We start from the raw sequence: 22137 nt of genomic DNA, 5'->3' as shown, positions 1-22137 counted from the left end.
ATTATACCCTGTCTGCATTGTGGAAGTGTGCAGAAGGGAGATGCAAAAAGGCACAATGGCAGAAGTTATACTACAGGAGTTGAAAAGGAAGATTTTGAAAAGACAGATAGGCTTAAAACTAGAAACAAATCCGTAACCACAACAGAGAAAATAAAATGCAGGAAGTCTGTAAAATTTACATCATTTTACACATTTTATTTGTGTGCATATATTTGTGCATCTCTTGTCCTGCCAAGTAGAGTAATAGTATTTTGCAAACTTGTATGAATTCTGAATGACACAATATATACTATATTCATTGCATGTCTCAAGCAACCTGGACTGTAAACACAAAGCAGCTTTAATGGCTGGGTTCTGGGGAAAGCAAAAATGCATAAGTTATACAGACATGGCAGTGATAACAGTCATGCTTCATCATTATCTGGGGGGGCTTCAGGTAGTGGTCTAGGATTTCCATTTGCAGGAGGAGAGCATAATGAACAGTCTGTTCGAAGGAAGCAGGCCAGAAAAGTCAAGGGAAGAAAAAAAACCAACAGATTCTACTGACATCCTTAAGACAAGGACATTTGACCCACAAGTTTGGGTTTAAATATAGCAGCTTGAGGAGCTGTCTGAAAAAGGGAACTCTGCCAAGTTTGTGGCATTTGTGGTCTGTGTTAAAACTTGTGCTGATGTACTAACTCAAAAGGCATTTTTCTACTCATATTAGAAATTCATGCTGTTGGTCAGGCTCATTCTCATAATTTATTAAATCTAAACTTCTCATGATCCTTGTGTCACAATCCCATATACTGATGGGTTGACATGAAGGCAGTGCCCAGTATTAGGTTTTCTTAGCTAGAGAGTGACCTAGGCTGAATCAGAACCATAGTGAAGAATGCTGTTGCTTTGCTTTGTGTGAATAGTTGTATTTTGTTGCTGTTCAGTTTGTATTGTCTTTATTTCATCTGTACAGCAAAAAGCATTCCAGAGACTCCTTACTAGTAGGACATAGGCAGCCATTTCTTGAAGAGAAAGGATAGCATGCCTGGTGTAAAACATGGACTTTATTTCACATGTTCATCTTATCCTGTTTCTGTTGTATTTTCTTTTTTTTTTTTTTTTTTTTTACCTTTTGGCAAAAAATATTCCCCTTCATTGCTATATTGTTATTATAACAATAATAATAATTTTCCATATTGTATTTCTTATCAGTATGCTAAAAGGCATACACAAAGGGTAATACGCTTTATACTGGAGTCACATAGACACAACTTCACTAATGCATCTCGTTAGCACAGGAAGATATTAGTGTTCTTGGCTCCACCATCTAAGCCATTTTTTTATTCAAAAAACTTCTCTCCTAAATGCAATTTTGCTCCTCACTGAAGTTTATGACAATGCCATGACCAGTGTTAATGACCCTTCTGGGGATCTGATCATGTAGTTTTGTCTAAGTTTTCTTAGAGAAGTCCAGTAGAGGTTTAGAGCAGCATACATTTAGACCAGATCCTAGTAGTTTTGGTGACACAGTACTTCCCCTACTAGCAGCAGGTAGGTTTGTTTTTTTTTAGCAGATGAACAGGAAGATTTCATAGGTTTGGCATGCTTTAAAGTGCATACTGTACTGCTAGAGTTATTTTTTCAGTGAGTTATAACAAACAGGAGTTTTACAGCTCCTAAACCAGGTGGCTGATTCAGCATCACATATATCATAGCCAGTACTGCTGACCGTGAAGCATGACAACAAATCCTCAAGAGAGATAGCAGGAGCTAGCAGAAAACTTTAGAACTGTATGTTCTCCTGGATGTTCAAGGGGCAAAGACATGTTTTGCTACATGACTACAGGTTGCTGTCAGTATTACCTCCTATTAAGTTACTCATGGAGTCATACCTGAACTTGTAGAGTGGGGTCAACACTGTCTGAGCTCTTAAAAAACTGCTAGCTCAAGGAGTGGGCTGATTTGGTCTGGTGAAAAGCATCTATAGTGTTAACCTCTCTCTTGGAAAACAAGCCAACAAAAAATCAACCTTAACTGACTTGAGGGAACTGTAATATCTTCCTTTTCCCCAGCTTATCAGATGGATCTTTTGAAGTAAAATCTCAGACTTTAAAATGCTGGAGAAAGCCAATGAATAATTTGATGTTGGTGAAGAACATGAGGCAGTGACAGGTATCTTTTGAGGTTTGCTGTGTGCTGTGAAGAGCATGCTGGAATCAAGTTTCACTCACCCAATCTTCTTGCAAGAAAACTGGACTAGTAGGTGTCCCTGTACATGATAGGGGGTTGGATCTAGGTGATCTTGAGGTTTCTTCCAACCCAAACCATTCTACAATTACATGAATCTTCTCTGATGACTGTGACACAGGGATGATCTCACTTCACCAGGGATGGAGTAGCTGAGAGGCAAGTCACTAAGGCCAACTTCCTGCAAATGCTCTTCCCTGATACATTTGAAAGCATCAGAGCCTACAAACTGCACGTAACAGTAGCACTGTCAATATTCTTTTTATCCCTTCTTCCTCCCTATTTTCCTTCCCTCTTTCCTTCTTCCCCTCCTCTTCCTTCCTCTCTTCCTTCCTTTTCCCACTTCCTTCTGCCTTCTCTCTTCCCTTTAAAGATTCCTCAGTCTCTTCTATTACACTTCTTTCCGTGCTTTTACGTTCTCTCCTTCCTTCATCACAAAAAATATCTTCCTTTCTCACGCTCATTTGCTTATCGTGACACCTCTTTAAAGAAACATTCTCTTTATGCCTTGTTCTATCATATATCTTTTGCCACAGGGCAGGGAAATGCTAGCTCCAGTCACATCCTTTTCTGTTGTCAGCCAAACTGTGTTTGGGTTTTTTTTCTTACTTAGCCTTTTGAGGAACAGATTCAGCTGACTACAGAAATCTCTTTTGTCTTTCCCTTTAAAAAAACATATAACTCAATGTGTTTGAAGGTTATGTTCACAGTATTAGCTTGGGCTACTTAAAAACCAGGTGGCATTCCACAATTGTTCCACAGAATAAACCATGCTCCTATCTGTAGTGTACCAGATGTGTGTTTTGTGAACACTGTTACCATAATAAAGAACTGAAGTAAGCAAATAACAGAAAACATAGTGTACCAAACATTTCTTTGCTGCCACCTGTAGTTTGACTGTTGTGTCTAGCCTTGGTAAGATAGCTTATGCTTCAGTAACTTACACACACTGTACAGACTGTCTTCTGTTGGTACACAAAGACTGATACATGAAATCAAAGCACCTTCTGGCAGTTATGGATCACGAAGTTATTGATCCCTCCAGGGATGGGGCACCTACAGCTTCTCTAGGCAGCTGTGCCAGCATCTCACCATCCTGTTCAAGATGTTCAAGTCCTTTTGACTTCAAGGTGTGTCTTCACTGAGTCAACACATGACACAAATTAATACTGTTTGAAACATTCTTCAATCTGGTGTTAGTATCCAATTTATAATTGGGATGGGATCTTACCATTAACAAATCTTTGTTTACATGCTTAAATACAACTGCTCACATCTGTGGTGGCATGCGGCTGTCATTGCAGGCTGTTTTACCTCTTTGTTTTAAGTTTAAGGCAAATTCCTGACATGAAGAAGGAGCTATACAGATATTAGTCAGAATAAAATGGTTTGGGTTGGAAGGGACCTCAAAGATCTTTTAGTTCCAACCTGACTGCTGGACCTCATTGACCTCAGCCCTCTGGCTGCCAACGTAGGGCTCTGGGTCATGCAGAATCACACAGAATCACAGAATGACCCGGGTTGGAAGGGACCTCAAGGATCATGTAGTTCCAACCCCCCTGCCTGGCAGGGCCACCAAACATACACATTTACTAGATCAGGTTGCCCAGGGCCCCGTCCAACCTGGTCTTGAACACCTCCAAGGACGGGGCATCCACAACCTCCCTGGGCAGCCTGTTCCAGGGCCTAAACACTCTCCTAGTGAAGAACTTCCCCCTAACATCCAACCTGAATCTTCCCTCTTTTTACTTAAAACCATTTCCCCGTGTCCTGCTATTGTCAGCCCTTTTGAAGAGTTTACACCCCTCCTGGGAGTAAGTTCCCTTCAGGTATAGAAAGGCTGCAATGAGGTCACCCCGCAACCTTCTCTTCTCCAGGCTGAACAAGCCCAACTCCCTCAGCCTGTCCTCATAGGGGAGGTGCTCCAGCCCCCTGATCATCTTCGTGGCCCTCCTCTGGACCCTTAACAAAATCTCTATGTCTCTTATGGGTCAGCGCGACACACACGGAACCAAAGCCCGGGGTGCGTGTTTCCGCGGGAGCCGCTCAGCCACACGCAGGCGGCCGGGCAGCCATGGCCGACACCGCTCCGCCGCCTCCTGCAGCCGCCCCGGTGGGCCCGGGCATCAACCCGCTGTCCCGCAAACTCAACAAGATCCTGGAGACGCGGCTGGACAACGACAAGGTGGGGCGGGCGGCGGGGCCGGGGCCTGCGGGGCAGAGCCGGCCGAGGTGCCGCTGCGTCGCGCCGCGCCGCGCCGCGCCGGGCGGGCGCTCGGAGCGTTCAGTACAGAGAGAGGCTTGGAGCCAGTTCGTTTTGGTGGCCCTGCCAGGCAGGGGGGTTGGAACTACATGATCCTTGAGGTCCCTTCCAACCCGGGTCATTCTGTGATTCTGTGATCTGTGATTCTGTTCCGATACAGCCCTGAGAAGGCTCAGAGCTCCGTTGTCAGGGTGCTTCCAAAGCTTTACCTGATTTAGCTGCTTCGTAGCTGTGAATGAGACGTGCTGTAACCGATTTTTACAGGCTATAAATCTATAATGAAAGCAAAAAAAGTTGCATATTATGTTACAGGAAATTCTTCCAGTTATTTTCGTTCTCTACTAACTGATCTAAAGTGTGCAATATTTGTTTGTTTTCTCTAAAACCATAATGAATGTTAGAATCATGGAGCCATTAAGGAAAGACCTCAAAGCTCATCCAGTCCAACCCCCAGCCCATCCCACCATGTCCCTTCTTCACTAGGAGAGTGGTTAGGCCCTGGAACAGGCTGCCCAGGGAGGTTGTGGATGCCTCGTCCTTGGAGGTGTTCAAGACCAGGTTGGACGGGGCCCTGGGCAACCTGATCTAGTAAAGGTGTATGTTTGGTGGCCCTGCCAGGCAGGGGGGTTGGAACTACATGATCCTTGAGGTCCCTTCCAACCCGGGTCATTCTGTGATTCTGTAATATCCAACCCGTACTCTAACAGCACACTCTCAATTTCACTAAAGCCCTGAACTTGAGTTGGTTACAACGTATGCGATGCGCTTCTTTGAAACCTGGTAGAAAGTTAAAGGTCGTGGGTTGTTGTTTTTATTTTGTTTTCTCTTTTTAGGAGATGCTGGAAGCGCTCAAGGCTCTCTCGACGTTTTTTGTCGAGAACAGTCTGCGCACCCGAAGGAACTTGCGTGGGGACATTGAACGTCGGAGCTTAGCCATCAATGAAGAATTTGTCCACATATTCAAGCAAGTTAAAGAGGTAGCAGCTTTACAGTTTGTGTGGTCATCTTGCCCAAGTAGAGCTGCATCATTTAAAAAACCCCTTCCAATTGTATTTTGAAAGCTTCCAGTGATGGGAATTCTGCCATGACCCTGGGGAGCCCTTTGATCGAATTTGCAGCCTTCATTTGTGTTCTTCCCAGACTGTCCAATTCTGAATTGTATTGACCTGAACTAAACATAGTACTCAACGTGTGATCTGCATGGTTCCTTCTAACAGGAATTGCATTTTGGTGGGGCAAAAATTGGGCTGGGTGTGACATTCATGATTTTTTTATGTTATTTGAACTTATTTAGGAGCTTGAGAGTATAAATGAAGATGTTCAAGCGATGAGCAGCTGCTGTGAAGATATGTCCAGTCGTTTGAAGGTAATATATGAAGAGATGTGCTTTGTGTTCTTCTAGTTTGTAACTCTTTCCTTTTGAAGTGTAAATAGTTACTTTAGAAGATTAACAGTGACACTGATACATATGTATTATATGTATCTTATATATGTATCATATGTATTATATGTATACTACATATGTATCATGCAGTATTCAAGTATTTTTTACTTAAGTAAAATAATTTCCTCACTGCATTTTCTTAGAACTTACCATTTGGAAGGTAGCAGTATACTGAGAATATCAATTTTCATTTGTGTTTGAGAGGAAAGAAAATATTTTGTTGGAGTGGATGTGCAAAAGATTAAAGCATTAACTATTCTTTGTATTATGGTATAAAATTTAAACTTATTCAGCCTTGCACACTGAGTAAAGCATGAGTTGCGTGTTTATATATATACCTAAAATTTAATCAGAAAGATTTGAAGGTATTATTGGTTTTAGAAGTTGTGTAGTATATTTTTTATGCTTGTATTCCTCACATACTTGATTCTAATTCTAGGCAGCAAAAGAACAAACCCAGGACTTGATAGTAAAAACCACAAAGCTCCAAGCAGAAAAGTACGTATGCCATCTTTCTTACTTCTTGAAGACTTGACAGTACTGGTGTAATTTTATTTTAGATCTGGTTCTACCACTTCTATTTTTTGTGCTGTGACTTTGCTTTTTTTTTTGCATCTATACTTCTCTTTTTTAACACTGTTTGTGTTTGTAGTTTAATTCTAATGAAAATATGCAACTCAAGTTTATTACTAGAGGATACAAAAAGCTGAGAACACGTTAATGCTTCTTGTCATAAAGATGAACCTTGTAGAGAAGAGAGGTGTAGTGGTACTGTGTGCTCAGTTTGGCTGTGCTTTGCCTAATGTCCTACCAACGAGGCTCGTGAAGGGCTTGGAGAATCAGCCCTATGAGGAGAGGCTAAGGAAGCTGGGGCTGTTTAGTCTGGGGAAAAGGAGGCTGAGGGGAGACCTAATTGCCCTCTTCCAGTACCTGAAAGGTTCTTACAGTGAAAGTGGGGCAGGTCTCTTCTCACTAGTCATAAGTGACAGGACGAGGGGAAATGGCCTCAAGTTGCGCCAGGGTAAGTTTAGGTTGGATATTAGGAAGAAATTCTTTACAGAAAGGGTAGTTAGGTACTGGAATAGGCTCCCCAGGAAGGTGGTTGAATCGCTATCCCTGGATGTGTTTAAGAGACCTACATGAGATCAAAATTAATTGTGTTTGGTTTTTTTTTTTAACATAAAAGACAAGTGAACTACAGTGCCTATTTCTATGTTCTAAGTGAGTTCCTTCACCCTACAAATACATAAATATAGGGAAGTCGTTGGCCACTATTTCATTTTAATTTTGTGACCTAATATTTGTCTTTAAAGGAAGGACAGTCTAGGTTTAGACCTTAAAAGAAAAGGGAATAAGGACAGAGGGAAATGGGATTTGTGACCTTGGGCTGATTCCTGTACTGATGAAACCTTACCATACTATTTCAGCACTAAGTCTTGCATTAGTTCCACAGACTCTGTGGTGATGTTAATGCTCCGTGTCCATTGGAGATCATTCTGCTGTTCAGAGACTGGATGTAAGAGGAAAAGTTGAGTTATAACCTACTTTGCCATCTTTAAAGTTAACTGTGAAATATATAAGTACTGTTTAATGAGCCTAATGTGGGCCATTTTTCCCTTAGTTCTCCAGCCTCTTTGTGGAAGAGAAGATTTGTATTTTGCTCTCTTCAGTATTTTTATTAATAGGAAGAGGATAATAATAGCCTATGACAGATTGGTATAATCTTTAATGTTTCTGTGACTAAAGCATCTGGTTTTATAGCTTTAGCCTTTGTCAGTTTAGAAGAATCAATCTCTTCACTTTATGAACTTTCTTCTAAAAATTATATATAGCTCACTGGAGGTTTGAAACAATCATTTCCAGTGATACTTTTCTAGTAGAAATGATGACATTGGGTAGCTCTGGGTACACTTCCAAAATCAGTGGGTTCATATTGTGGACTTCAATAGGAAGTGGGTTATGCCCTGGGAGAGTCTGAATGAATGTGAGATTGGAGTGTAACCTGTACATATTTTAATGTTGGATGTACAGTTAACTTCTTTATATCTAGTTGATATAAAATGAGTTACCAAAGTCGAAGTTTAAGTAAATGAGCAGAAGTCAGCGCTTAGCAAATGTGTTACTTTGAAGGTGGGCATGTGAATCAGTAAGGCAGAGAAGCAGTCATCTGTATGTAGTCTCAAGAACAGGAAAGCTGTTCTGATTCCCTGTACTGAAGCAGAATGGAGGGATACTAAGACCAGTTCCAAATGCAGTATGTTTGATTGGTCTCAAAGGCATTAAAGGAGGTTATACAGAGTGTACATCAGTAGTTCTATGGTATATTCCTTATACAGTAGTTAACTTAGAACAAATTTACCTTGAGAACTCAGACCATTCTTCAAGCATAAGGAGAAGAATGTTGGGGAACCAGCTTGTCTTTCACTCCGTGACTTAAGAGTGAATGCGTAGGGAAAACATACCGTTTAATTGGGTATTTTATAAGTTCACCATGAAGTACTCATCACCAGAATCCAAACAGTATTTGTCATTTTCCACAGTTATGGCTATGGAAGACTCATAGTGCCATTTATTAACCAGCTTAGCTGTTTTTCCTGGCTAAAATTTAGATAAAAACTGGTTGGATACTGCTTCTTCTGGGATTTGTCCTAAAATGCTGATTGAAATGCAAAGAAGATGAAAGCTGTGCCCATTAAAAACCAGGGCAGCTGAAACAAGGAGTATGAAGCAGGAGCAGTCAGTTTAGAAGGCAGCAATAACTGCTGAGGATAGTTGTTTTTTAGAGGGATTCCTACAGTAATGAAGAGGTTTCTTGCCTTGCTGTGAAAGTTACAGAATGCGTCTGCAGGTTTCATCAGGCCCACATTTCTGTTTCTACTCTGTGGTTCTCCCAGCTTTTTGTAATAGGCTCTTCACAGGAAAACATGAGTTTTCATGTAGGCTCCCCAGGGAGGTGGTTGAATCGCCATCCCTGGATGTGTTTATGAGCAGTTTGGATGTGGTGCTCAGGGATATGATTTAGTGTAGGTTTGTTAGAGTTAGGGTACTGGTTAGGCTGCGGTTGGACTTGATGATCTTCAAGGTCTTTTCCAACCTGGGTAATTCTATAATTCTGTGATTCTATGAGTTACGTCAAAGTCCCTTAAACATTTAGGATAATGACAATTTGTATTAACAAAGATCAAATATAGTAGATTTTTCTCTGTAGTTTTTAATTTTAACATGAAGTAACTTTTTCAGAACCAAACTGAATTTTACATGCCGTCATATTTCTGATTTATTTCTTTTTTTTTAAGTTCTTAACTTGAGTGCTGGAGAATGAGATGTTTTGAAACATTGCCCTGAAAAATAAAATCAATTATGTAGAAATAATTATGTTCTTTTTCACATTAGTTATGTTCTTTTTCCCCCTGGTGGTTAATGAATGTTTCGTAACAGCAGAGATAAGACTTAATATCATTTTGTTGAACCAGTTCTTTACAACGTCCTTGAGGAAAATTATTTTGACCTGGTCCTTCTCACTGAGTTTTACGTTAAGTCCTGGTCTCTTTTTATCTTTTTAGCCATTTCATATTTAATAACATCCAAAATTATCCTGTACAAGATTTGCTATTGATGGAAAAAAAATAGTATATTCTGTGATGGCTGGCTTTTGTCTGATTTATTTCAGCAGCCTGTCTGCTCCTAGGTAGAAGTGTTAGTTTTTTTGATTTATTTCAGTGTTCTTAAACTGAATCATAGAATCATAGAATTACCCATGTTGGAAAAGACCTTGAAGATCATCAAGTCCAACCACAGCCTAACCATAGTACCCTAACTCTTAACAACCCTCTGCTAAATCATATTGCTGAGCACCACATCCAAACTGCTCTTAAACACATCCAGGGATGGCGATGTGTGATGTGTGTGATGAATGGAGGCAGTAAACTTCCAGATGTATTTCATGCATTTAAAGTTGCTAGGGATTTACCTTTTCAAAAGCACCTAATTTTGGTCTCTGACTGAAAATGAGCTGATACCTATACCCTCATAATCTGATGAAATTATAAAGTTAATTCTACAAGGCAAATATTGAGTTAGAAATCCACTTTCTGCTCACTTCCCTTTGTTTTCTAAGAACACAGTTGTGTGTGCTGTGACTGTTAGCTCTGGCTTTGATATCTCATAGTTATCTTTCTGTAGCTTTAATTGTTTTCAGTGAATGGCAGGTGGAACCTCTGCCTTCTGTAAACCTCCCTCATGACTTGTGAGAAATAAATTATGTCCAAAGGCATTTGTTTACACCAAGCTGCAATTAGAAAACAGAATTGCCTCTTCAAATCGGGGAGGATTAAGTCTTTTTAACCGAGGATGTTCATTCCTCTAGGTATACAAACGAAATATCAGAAGTTAGCACTGAAATAGTAAGTGAACTGTTTTCTGAAGCTGCAAAGTTTTTTGACCTTAGAAACATAAATGCTCTTGAGATTATTATAATTGTTTTTCCCCATGTAGCATTTGAGTCTGCATAGTGTGTTTTGGTGTTGTTTTTCTTGGTTTGGTTTGTTCTATTTTCCCCACTATCAGCATAAAGAATAATATTTCCTAAAGGTGCAAAGTGGCCACACAAGGTTGAATATGAGGATGAACATTGTAAGTGAGAGCAGTTGTTGTGCTTCCACTTACCACGTGTTCTTTCTCTCCTGCACAATTACAGAGATGTGGCTGTATCTGTGTCAATGATTCTGTTCAGGGATTGATTTATTATGCCCAGTTTTCATTGTTTGCATCATTTTATTGCTATTACTAGATGTACTCCAGGATCATTTTCATGCTTCTAAGCTTCTTACCTGAACTCATCGGTGCTTTTTCTAGTCTCAGATTTGTGATCTGAAGATAGAGCAGTCCACCTGCATGCAGTATCCTGTAGGTAATGAGCTAGTTGGACCCTTCCTATTTTGGCAAAACATGTAGTTAAGACCTTTGGTCATATAATTGAGGAAGAAAATAAGATGTTTGTCTCAGATTTCAGCTAAAACTTTTGCCTTCTCAAATTGTTGCTTTGCAGCATTGCTTTTTTTGTAATATAGTCTGTGAGCTTTAGACTTGATTTGGCATAAATGATGACTAGAATTTGTTACTTAAATAATGGGAAGAAAATATCTCCTATTAATCACATTGCATTTTTATATTTGCTAATATGCCAGCAGTGTTGATACATTATTTTATTTGGTCAATTATGTTGCTCGTTCTGAATTTCTCCTATGTGAAGACAAGTTAATAATTGCTGTATTGTACGTTAAAAGCAGAGCAGTTATCTTTGATGTTATTATTTAAGTGATATAATTTGCTTAGTGTAAGACTTGTTTTTTTCCTGTGCTCTTCTTAAAAATTGAGATTTAAAGTAACTTGATACGAACTCATATTGTTAAATAATACGGTACAAACAGTTTAATCCATCCATTTGTAACATCAGATTGACTTACAGATGTTTTGTAATGTAGAGTGGTAAATTGAATGTTTGTTTTGTTGTATTTAGTCACAAACTTTATAATAATAAAGGATAAAAAATAAAGGAAAACTGAGGTAGTTAATTTAGACTATTTCTGTGAGTTGCTAAAAATCCATTTCAGTATCTTCAATAGATTTCTGTACATTTACTTCAGCACTTTAATATTGCTTTCAGGTTGTGTTAGGCTTTGTATACCTAACATACGCTGCTGCTTAAGAAGTGTGGGATTTTATATTCCTTTCTCTAATGGGCAACTGAAAAAGGATGTTGTTCCTTGGCATGTGTTTTTTTGGTAAAAACTTTCCATGACTCATCAATTCTTTTGCTGTAACCGAGTAATTCTTTTTGCTTCAATGTCTTTTAATTGAATGACACCGAGACACGCTCTTCATTTAAATTCAACAGCCGCAGCGTTTGGAGTTCGGTGAATGATTTGAGTGTCAGCACAGTGCTCAATACAAGGTCAAAAGTCTTTGGAAAAATGTTTCTCAGGGAACATCTGCTGCTTCAGTAGTGCTATAGCACAGATCCTTCATGCTCATCTCTTGGTGGCACTTCTCCATTTTCTTCTCTTTTCTGTTTTCAGAAACAACTTTTTCATCAGTCAGTTTGGAAATGATTCAGGAAGCTCAGCAGTATTTGTAGCAGGTTAGAGAGGTATGCTTGCATCAGCATCTGCTGAGAAAACTGGTGATCTGATGGTGGTGTTAATGAGATGTATTTCATGTCCTGACCTTTGGGAACTTGTAATTACGTTTATTCCTGTGAAAACACTTCATGAGGAAAAAAAAAAGCAATGATTGCCTGAACTGAATTACAATTCTGGGGGTTGAGGGTGAGCGTTTTTGAATGATGATGGTGAGGCTGATTTTTCATTCCTGATTTGTGCCACAGTAAAGCATAGGTAATAGGCCATAACACAGGAATCAAAGCAGCAATAATGGATCTGAAAAAAAAACCCCGCACTCTAATTTGTCACATTCTAGCACTGAACGACAAAGGGGGAAAAAAAGCTTTATTTCCTACCTGCTTTTATAGCTGGCAGCCCTGTATTGCCATGAAGCATGAAGTTCTCTTGATCAATGTGAAGTGGGGCATAGGCTCTCTGATTGAGATGCGTTCCTTAGAAGTGCATTATTACACGATAGCATTTCTGACTGATGCTCGTGTAATCGACACAGAGAAGAGCAGAGAGCTCACAGTCTGCTCTGGAAATTGATTTTGGTTCTTTGTTGTTTTCTAATATCTAATTTAGCACTCCTTAGTGAGCTCTGATTTTATTCCAAGTCAATACAGAAAGCAGAGTATTTTTTTTGTGCCTTTGGCAACATTTTAGAATTTGATGACAAATTTGCAAACTCTGCTAAGGAGTCCCATTTTGAATGTCTTTATGTCCAATTGTGTAAAAGATATACTGAGATGTCAGTTTGTTTAATGCAACAGTATCAGCTCTCTTAACCTCTATAAGATGCAAAATAATCCATCTACTGGAAGCTTTTTAACCTAATCTCTGTTCACATATTAGAAACTATATATTGTATCTTAACCATTGCTAAATGCTGATTAAATCAAATGACTGCTTGGAAGTCCTGCGTGTGAAAATCTTATCCAGACTATTCTGCCTTGTGGTTAGTTATGTAAGTAAAGACAAAAATATGATTACATACTGACTAGATATTTGGAAGAAATTCTTTACTGTGAGGTGGTGAGACACTGGAACAGGTTGCCCAGAGAGGCTGTGGATGCCCCCTCCTTGGAAGCATTCAAGGACAGGCTGGACGGGGCTGTGAGCAACCTGGTCTAGAGGGAGGTGTCTCTGCCTATAGCAGGGGGTTAGAATCTTAAAGGTCTCTTCCCACCAAAACCATTCTATGATTCTGCTACGGATGTATTTACAGCATATAAACTTTTTTATTCTAGTGTTTAGCAATCTATCTGTTTGACAAGGTTTGAATTGTTTCAATGTGGTTAATATCTTTTGTTACTGAACTTCTGAATTAACCTGTTTTTTTGTGTTTTTTTTTTTTTGTGGGTTTTGTTTTGTTTTTTTTTTTGTATCTATTTGTTTTTAGAGTGGAGCATATTCCACAGCACAGCTACTGCATTGCAGGCTTGCTCTCTTCAGATAGGAAGTTCAGATGAGAGAAACAGCAGTTCAGGTCCACTTTTCTGCTGTCATATCTCATTTACATAATGACTTTCATAAACTTGTCTGTCATTCAGCATATAAGTACTTAATTATTTTTGTGTTTTGTACCTGCTGTTTACCTCAAAAGCTTGTTCTTTCTGATTAAAAGCCTTTTCTTAATATCCAACCTAATTCTTAGGTGGAGTATCTTTAAGCCTCCTCTCATAAAAAAAGGCTTGTAATTCCCATGCTCATCCCACTAGCTCAGGTCTGATGGGAGTCCATTGTTCTTGAACACAGGTGGTCAGGATTATGATGTTTTCCAGATGAGGTCTCACAAAAGCTTTCTGTAATCATGACGTTATTTTCCTTTATCCTGGGAATATTCTCAGCAATTCACTGTTTTTTACTTTCCTATTATTTATTTATTTGATTTTACTGCAACAGAAAATGAAATAATTGAATTCTGTGGTGGAATCGGTCACCAAATACCTTGTCATAATGTTTGTGTTCTCTTTTTTTATAAAGATGCATGTTTGATGTGTTTTTTAGCATGGAGAGGAGAAGGCTCTGGGGAGACCTCATTGTGGCCTTCCAATACTTGAAGGGAGCATATAAACAGGAGGGGGAATGGCTGTTTATGAGGGTGGATAGTGATGGGACAAGGAGGAATGGTTTTAAACTGAGACAGGGGAGGTTTAGGTTAGACATTAGGAGGAAGTTTTTCACTCAGAGGGTGGTGACGCACTGGAACAGGTTGCCCAAGGAGGCTGTGGATGCCCCATCCCTGGAGGCATTCAAGGCCAGGCTGGATGTGGCTCCGGGCAGCCTGGACTGGTGGTTGGCGACCCTGCGCATAGCAGGGGGTTGAAACTGGATGATCATTGTGGTCCTTTTCAACCCAGGCCATTCCATGATTCTGTTTTTCTATGATAGTCAAAATGTAGTATGAACATTTCTTCTACAAATGTTTTATTTGTTTGTTTTAATTTTTGCAGCTGGTACTTGTTTGTAAAAATGGTTTCTTGTATACAAATGTTTTGTTAAATAATCTTTTATATTTGCCTTCTGCAAAAGCCATAGCAGAAAAATAACTTCTCTAGTTGCCAATGAGGAGCATTTATAAATAGCCATTGAAGATGGTTGTTTCTTGAGTTAAGATGAATATAAATGTTTCTTTTTGAGGCTTTAAAAATGGGAATGTTAGATCCTCAGTAGTGTGAACTGAAAGTGCTTTCAGTAAGTTGTGCTTTGACTCTTCCTAACTAAAAGGCACTGGAGGACTTCTATGGTGATGAGATAGAATGAAATCTTGGAGAAGTCTGTTTCTCCTTCACCTCCTTTTTTTCAGCTGTCTAGGTGATAATCCTAACAAACAGTGTGCATTTGTATTTAGTTCAAGTGAAAAGTGCATGAAGTGCATAGTTTTCCCAGCCCTTTTGAGTTCTCTTGCAAAAGAATTCTGTCTCCGTGGTAACGATTAAAACTGGGGAAGTTGCTCTTTGTTGGAGTCTTGTACCCTATCCAAGCTCAAAATGTCTACTGGTGCTGGGCACTTTCCTTCTTTGCATCGGTTCTGTGTTCCCATGATCTGTTAGTTTTGTTCTTTTATGCAAGGATAACTTTGGTAAAGGGGAAAAAAGAACCAACTCTGAGAGACCAGCGCAGTTTTGCTTTCCCATCTGCAGTACTTTGCTTCCTCAGAACATAGTTTAGAAATGATGAGGTTGGCAGGAAGGGCCATGGGTCTTGAAATGTGTGTGTTTATGCAGGTTCTGACTGCTGTGAGTTATGTGCAAAATAGCCTTACCCCAGCTTTTCTTGTTTCATTTCAATCAGTTATCTTCTAGAAAATAGGTTCATTTGCTCACACAGATGGATAATCAAGGCTTATTAACCTGGTAACCTGTGTTTTGAAACTGGACTTGATTAGCTTGCTTAAATCTCATATTCTTTCTACAGAGCCCCAATGAAATAGTTTTATTAAAAGTCGAAGACTCATGCTTTTAGATTTAGGATGGAAGTTTTTTGCCACTCTGGCTGTCTTCATACACATAGATTAAACATTGCTGCCACCTTGAGGCAATTGTTTTATGTTACATTGTGTTGGAGTTGCATTGACTCTGAAGGGAACCTACAGGAAAGCTGGAGAGGGACTTTATATAATGGCATGCATTGACAGGACGAGGAAAAGTGGCTTTAAACTGGAAGATGGTAAATTTAGACTAGATATTAGGAAAAACTTTTTTACTGTGAGGGTGATGAAACACTGGCATAGGTTGCCCAGAGAGGCTGTGGATGCCCCCTCCATGGAAGCATTCAAGGCCAGGCTGGCTGGGGCTTTGAGCAATGTGGTCTAGAGGGAGGTGTCCCTGCATATAGCAGGGAGTTGGAACTGGATGATCTTAAAGTGCCCTTCCGACCCAAACCATTCTGTGATTCTATTCTATGACTCTTTTATGTGAGTATATTATTGCAAGGGTACAGAGTGGGCCAGTGAGGAATTCTAGTAGGTGTTATCCCAAGACACAGCCACAGATGAAAACAGGTTAAAAGCATGATTTTTGATTGGACATTGCTCTTTGTAGCACTGGTAAAAAAGGGAAGGGAAGGGAAGGGAAGGGAAGGGAAGGGAAGGGAAAGAGAAGAGAAGAGAAAAGAAAAGAAAAGAAAAGAAAAGAAAAGAAAAGAAAAGAAAAGAAAAGAAAAGAAAAGAAAAGAAAAGAAAAGAAAAGAAAAGAAAAGAAAAGAAAAGAAAAGAAAAGAAAAGAAAAGAAAAGAAAAAAGGAATAGAAGGAGAGCTGTGTAGAGTGAGGACTTACAGAAGGTTAGTGATTTAGTAGTGAAGTCTTCTGTGATGATTGTTAATTGTTTACTTTCATAAGCATACAAGTAAATGGGACACGGAATCCCGGAGCTGACTAATATATATGTTTTTTGTATAGTTCCTTTCTCTCTGCCACATTGTTTGGAACTCTACAACCTTAATTCCAACAAATCTTCTATGTAAATGGGACTTCACCCTTCCTCAGTTCAGCAAAGGAATGCAGAGTACTGGAGTACTGCTGAAAGATCCTATAAAAATAGCATTAAAAAAATCTGAAGAATGAGCAAGAATAGTATACGGAAATCTTTTGTAAGGGCAATTAAAATTTCTTTATGCTCAGACAGTACACAAGTCCTAGGAACAAAGAGGTGTCTTTCCATCCCAGTTGTTCCTGTGTTTATGGGAGATAGTGTTTCTTTAGATAAACCCAAAGAAGATCTTGCATTTGCTTTCTCCAGCCTCCTTCTTACCTTCCTTGCCTTCACTACTGCAGAGAGAGTCTAATGTAAGTCTACTCAGCTTTGTAGCTTTGTTTAATATAAGGTAGAGGTTTCTGTCGTGAGAGGGGAGAGCAATTAAATTAAGGTAATTCACTGAATTACGCAGGTGGTTATTTTAATCAAATCCATTGACGGTGACACTGATGAATTCGAATTCCTCATCACAATAGTGTGGAAGAGGAATGTGTTGCTAAAAGCACCATCATTTGATGAAACTCGAAGCATCCATGCCTGATTTTCAATTTCAGTAGCTAAGTCATAAGCATTTAGGATTTTTAAACATGGTGGAACTGCCAGTATAAAGTTGTAACAGTCACATCTCTGTAGGACCTGTGTGAAATATAGTGTGTCATTTAAAGGTGTGGTATTAAAGCATGTGAGATTATCACAGAATCATAGGGGTTGGAAGGGACCTTCAGAGATCATCGAGTCCAACCCCCCTGCCAAAGCAGGATCCCTACACCAGGTATTCTATTTTATGGTTTTTTTTAGTTTTCTTTATTTTTTAATGATTCACCTCAAATATAATAAATCTCACTACTAAACAGTTCTGGGTTTCATATTCTTATCCTTGCTGATGAGTATGCCGGAATACTGACAACTGCAAAACGTTTCACCTGACCTCTAAAACAGTTTGTGGAGCTGCAGGGTAGGAATATTATCTAAGTCTGCAGCAGGGATGCCTGTTTTCTCTGCTTCTTTAGCTGAGTGCAATCCAAACACAAGAGCTGGGTAACAGAGAAGTTGCAAATAAGTGAAAACTTAATTTTCAAGCTTTAATGTTGTGAGCAAATTTAATTACAGCAGTCAGTTTTAGAAGTGTATTTGTCTGTCTAAACACTCTATAATAGCCATGTATTTATCTTGCAGTAATTACACTGGAAGCTGAAATGGTCTTAAAGTAATAACTGAGGCCTGTTCTTCTGCAGATAACTAATTCAGTGTCTTCTCGATGTCTAGAAAATTGTGTATTTCATGGAATGCTGTGTGCTCAAACCACAGTTGGAGCAGTTTTTCTGTTGGTATTGAACTCCAAACCCTTCCTGTGGAATAAGATTAGATTCCTTTGAGTCCTTGCGCGATTGTAGGGTGTGTAGTGGGACACACCTGTAAACAAAAAAAACAAAAGCAAAAAAAAAGCTGCCCATGAGAGATGGCATCAGCATGTCACATCCCTGCTGCGTTTATTTCAGGAAGGATAATCAACAAAACAATCAGCCATTATGTCTTGATTGCTTGCGAGATCAGTGAAATTGTATCCCATATGTATATTGTTAAGCAGAAACGTGCCCTTCTATAGAAAGCTGGATGCATCGAATGATTGTTTCCTTGGTTTGGATTCTGCAGCTTTTTATGTCTTTCTGAGAACAGGAGCTGAAAACTCAGTCTTTCTAAGATGAATTTGGAAAGAGATAATTGCAATCATTAAATTGTTCAAGTACAAATTATCCAGATTAGATCATTTCTGATACATACGCGAAGGGGGTATTTTTGAAAGGATTTATTAGTTCTCAGATATGTTAACTTTACATTGTTTTTGTTCAGTAATGTATGTAAGGTAATGGAAAATTGTACATAAAGATGCAACTCAAGTGTTTGATGGCAAAAATGTACTATTAGAATTTAATAGCATTGGTTTCTAGTGCTTATTATATTTGCAAGAGTATGAATATGCAAAATGAATCAGAGATAAGCATTAACAGCTAATGTCCTTTTCACTTTGTTTTATTACAGTCAGAGACTCGAAATGAAAGCACAAGTTGCAGATGCGTTCATAGCAAAATTCCAACTGACACCAGATGAAATGAACCTCCTTCGAGGCACGAAAGATGAGCCAATTACTGAGGTAACTCAGTGAACATTAAAAGCTTTGCCCTGAACCAAAATGTAAAAACATCCTAACTGAATTGTACATGAGATCTTATTATCGGCTTGTAGTTTCATTTTTTTATGGAGGAATGTACCTTTTAACACAGCGCGGAATTTCTGATGAGTTTGAAATGTGTGATGAAAGATTTTGGTAGCAAGAAAGAAAACCAGCGTTAAATTCTAGTTTGTATAATGAGTTTAAGGAGCAATAAGAGCTGTCATGTATTCTCACACTTCAAAAAGACCTTTATGGAGCCTCAGTTTTCAGTAGAGATGTTTTAAAACTACTACATGCTCAAATAAAGCAAATGAGAAATTGATGTCCTTCAGTACTAAGTAGTGCTGCTCTTGTGTGTGTGTGATAGGACAAGGGGGAATGATTTTAAACTGAGACGGGAGATTTAGGTTAGATATTAGGAGGAAGCTTTTCACACGCAGGGTGCTGATACACTGGAACAGGTTGCCCAAGAAGGTTGTGGATGCCCCATCCCTGGAGGCATTCAAGGCCAGGCTGGATGTGGCTCCGGGCAGCCTGGTCTGGTGGCTGGTGACCCTTCACATAGCAGGGGGGTTGAAACTACATGATCATTGTGGTCCTTTTCAACCCAGACCATTCTATGATTCTGTGTGTGTGTGTGTACAGGTATGTGTATATAATCAGCATTCAGTAACTTGGATCAATATAATTTGGGGCTTTCTCTTTTTATTATTTTGTTGATAAAGATATTAGGTGCTGCTTCGCTTTCAGCCACCTTCCAGAGCAAGGTTTTGAAAATGTTCATTTTTTGATAAGGCAGGTTATTGTTCTGCAGTAAGAGCAAACTGAATAATGAGAGAACTGAGAATACTTAATAGATTTTTTTATTGTAGTTGCATAGAAACCTTCACTTAAATGCAGACTACCTGCTGAGACATAGTATCTCATTCCCACAGGCATCCTGTTTCCAGTTCAAGCAATATTGAAGACGTGAAACAGATAACCATAAACAATGCTAATGAAAGCATAAATGGAATGTGTTAAATGGTTGTGCGTTTGAGTAATTGCTGTATGCTTTTGTACCAACTATTATCATGAAATAACATTCAGGTTTCTAAACAGCACATTGCAAGGAACAATGATAGCAGCGCTGTGCTATTTACTGAGTGCTTGGTTTGCAGCAGAGCAAGGATTAATCCTTTTGATACTTTGACCTACCTAAGAAATGTTACAGACTTCAGTAATAAAGTTTCAAGCACACTGGTTGATTCTAAACTGGGTAGAAAGCATCGACTTAAAAGTCAGGCTTCTGTTTTGGGGAGATTTTACATGTATATTTCTGGGTTTTTACAAATACATGATCTTCAACACAGTTGATGCAAGCCAGTATGTTAAATCAATTGGCTGTTTCTCTTAAAATAGTTTTATATGACTTGGAACTCTTCTGAGGCAAACTGTATTCAAGTCACAAAAGAAACAGCTATCTGGTCTCCTTTATAATGTTTGAAAGAGAACTTTGTAAGAAGAAGTGTTTGATAATGTTAGTAGATTTCCATTAATGCTTTAAAATAGTAGCAAAATAGCCTTCTTGCTCCAACCTCAGTGTCTTCTAGCGGGTTTTTTTTCTTTTCTACTGGTGATACATTATTTGAGATGGAAATGTTACACTGGAAATCCTTGGTTTAGTATGTTGTAAAGGCTTAATTTTTCTTAGGGTTACCCTATTATATGAAAACAAAACACAATCATCATATTATACGGTGTTTCACTTTACTCTGTAGTTGCTAATATAGTGGAATACATAATAATACCCTCAAAACCTCCCAAAATTGATAGCTAAATGTAGAATCTATGCCCAGTACCTCCAAGACAGATTAAAACACATCTTGGTGGCTATTTAAAAAAAAAAAAAAAAAAGGAACAAGATGTTGCAGAAAGTAGTGATGCAATGGGAGAGAAAAATGTCAAAGAGGCTGTTAAGATGGAATGAAGGATGAGAAGCAGCAGGGAAGCTTATATTTACAGGCAGCATGAAAATGAAATTAAAAGCAGGTGTATAAACTGCAAGAGGTGTGAATGAGAACTTGCTTTCTTTTCCTTTTTTTTTTTTTTTTTTTTTTTTTTTTTTTTTTTTTTTTTTTGTTTTAACCATGTGTTTATTTTATTTACTGGTTTAGGACTTTTTCAAGGCTTTGGGAAGAGTAAAGCAAATTCATGATGATGTCAAGATTCTCCTCCGGACAAATCAGCAAAGAGCAGGGTGAGTGTTACTTAAATGCAAGATAACCTTTGCTAATTACAAACAAAAGTTATGGCAGGGTGTCGGTCTTTACTTCTTATGACTTTATGGAATTTTTCACATCAAAATGAAGAACATTTAAAGGTATTAATTTTCATACTTTTAATAATAGTACTTCTTATACATTTCTGGTAGTACTACCTAGAATAGTGTTTGCAAATAAAAATTTTCTGTCTTGTAGCTTGGAAATTATGGAACAGATGGCTTTACTGCAAGAAACGTCTTATGAGCGACTTTACAGATGGACTCAAAGTAGGACTGACATTCTTTTTTGTGTATGCATATGATGATGATGATGATCCCTTTAATTCTTTGATGTGGATTGAACTCAGCAAAAACCATTTCTAATACTCATTAACAAAGCTTTGGGTTTCTTTCTTACTGAAAGATTTGTCTAAAAGCTACCTTTTATGAACCAAGTGGTTAACTGGAGTCTCCCCTTTTTTGGTCCAACCTCATCTGTTTGTAAAACAGATGTTATGTATTTGTATTTTCAGATGTCTTTCCACAAGCAACAATAATTATAGTTAGGTAGTCTAAGGAAATTCCTAAGTGTATTGCATTTTATTTTCTCACAGTTCACAGGAAAATTCTGTTCTTTTTTATAAGTGGCTTATTAAAACAAACAAGCAAAACCAACTTATTTTATTAGGATACTCTTTTGAATCGTTATAGGTGATTGTTTTTTCACGTCTTCAGGATCCAAGCATCGGTTTTAGATATGATATATAACAGCATAAAATGTAGATACTTTTAGATTACTTCTGTCAAGACATTGACAGCAAGAGGTGTGGCAATAAGCTAGTGCAAAGGGAGATGAAATGTGTTGGCTGTTCTTCAGTGGGTGCTGAAGTCTCAGATAGTGGTTGCAGTTTCATCCTAACAAAAATTAAGCATTATTATGCTGTTGTGTGGTTTAGTTTATGTGATTTTAACATTCCTTTGCAAGATTATATAGTTATGTCATTAAAGTGAAGGCAAAAACAAAGAAACAAAAAACCCCCACAGCTTGGCTAAACACTTGCTCCATTTTTTTCTCAGTGCTTTATCTATGATGTGTCAATCTCTTATAAAACCTGACAGAATTTTCATGGTTGAATGATTAAACGT

At 38.5% G+C, this 22137-nt stretch overlaps 1 protein-coding gene across 1 annotated transcript in view; it reads left to right on the top strand.

Annotated features, from left to right (window-relative positions):
• The first annotated feature begins 4281 nt into the window (after positions 1–4281).
• The window catches only part of COG6 (component of oligomeric golgi complex 6), a 47799-nt gene continuing 29943 nt past the window's right edge, over positions 4282–22137 (top strand). The window contains exons 1-7 of the mRNA XM_085554572.1: positions 4282–4414; positions 5326–5469; positions 5787–5858; positions 6376–6434; positions 18617–18728; positions 20906–20988; positions 21209–21279. Coding sequence (XP_085410698.1) covers positions 4304–4414; positions 5326–5469; positions 5787–5858; positions 6376–6434; positions 18617–18728; positions 20906–20988; positions 21209–21279 — 652 coding nt within the window. The 5' untranslated portion in view covers positions 4282–4303. The remainder of the gene's footprint in view (positions 4415–5325; positions 5470–5786; positions 5859–6375; positions 6435–18616; positions 18729–20905; positions 20989–21208; positions 21280–22137) is intronic.

Source organism: Coturnix japonica, chromosome 1 (genome assembly GCF_054131305.1).
Source record: "Coturnix japonica strain WE chromosome 1, WE-NBRP24, whole genome shotgun sequence".
NCBI classification, from domain to species: domain Eukaryota; kingdom Metazoa; phylum Chordata; class Aves; order Galliformes; family Phasianidae; genus Coturnix; species Coturnix japonica.
Note: the sequence above shows the minus strand (reverse complement) of the source record. Positions and strands in the feature narration are given on the sequence as shown.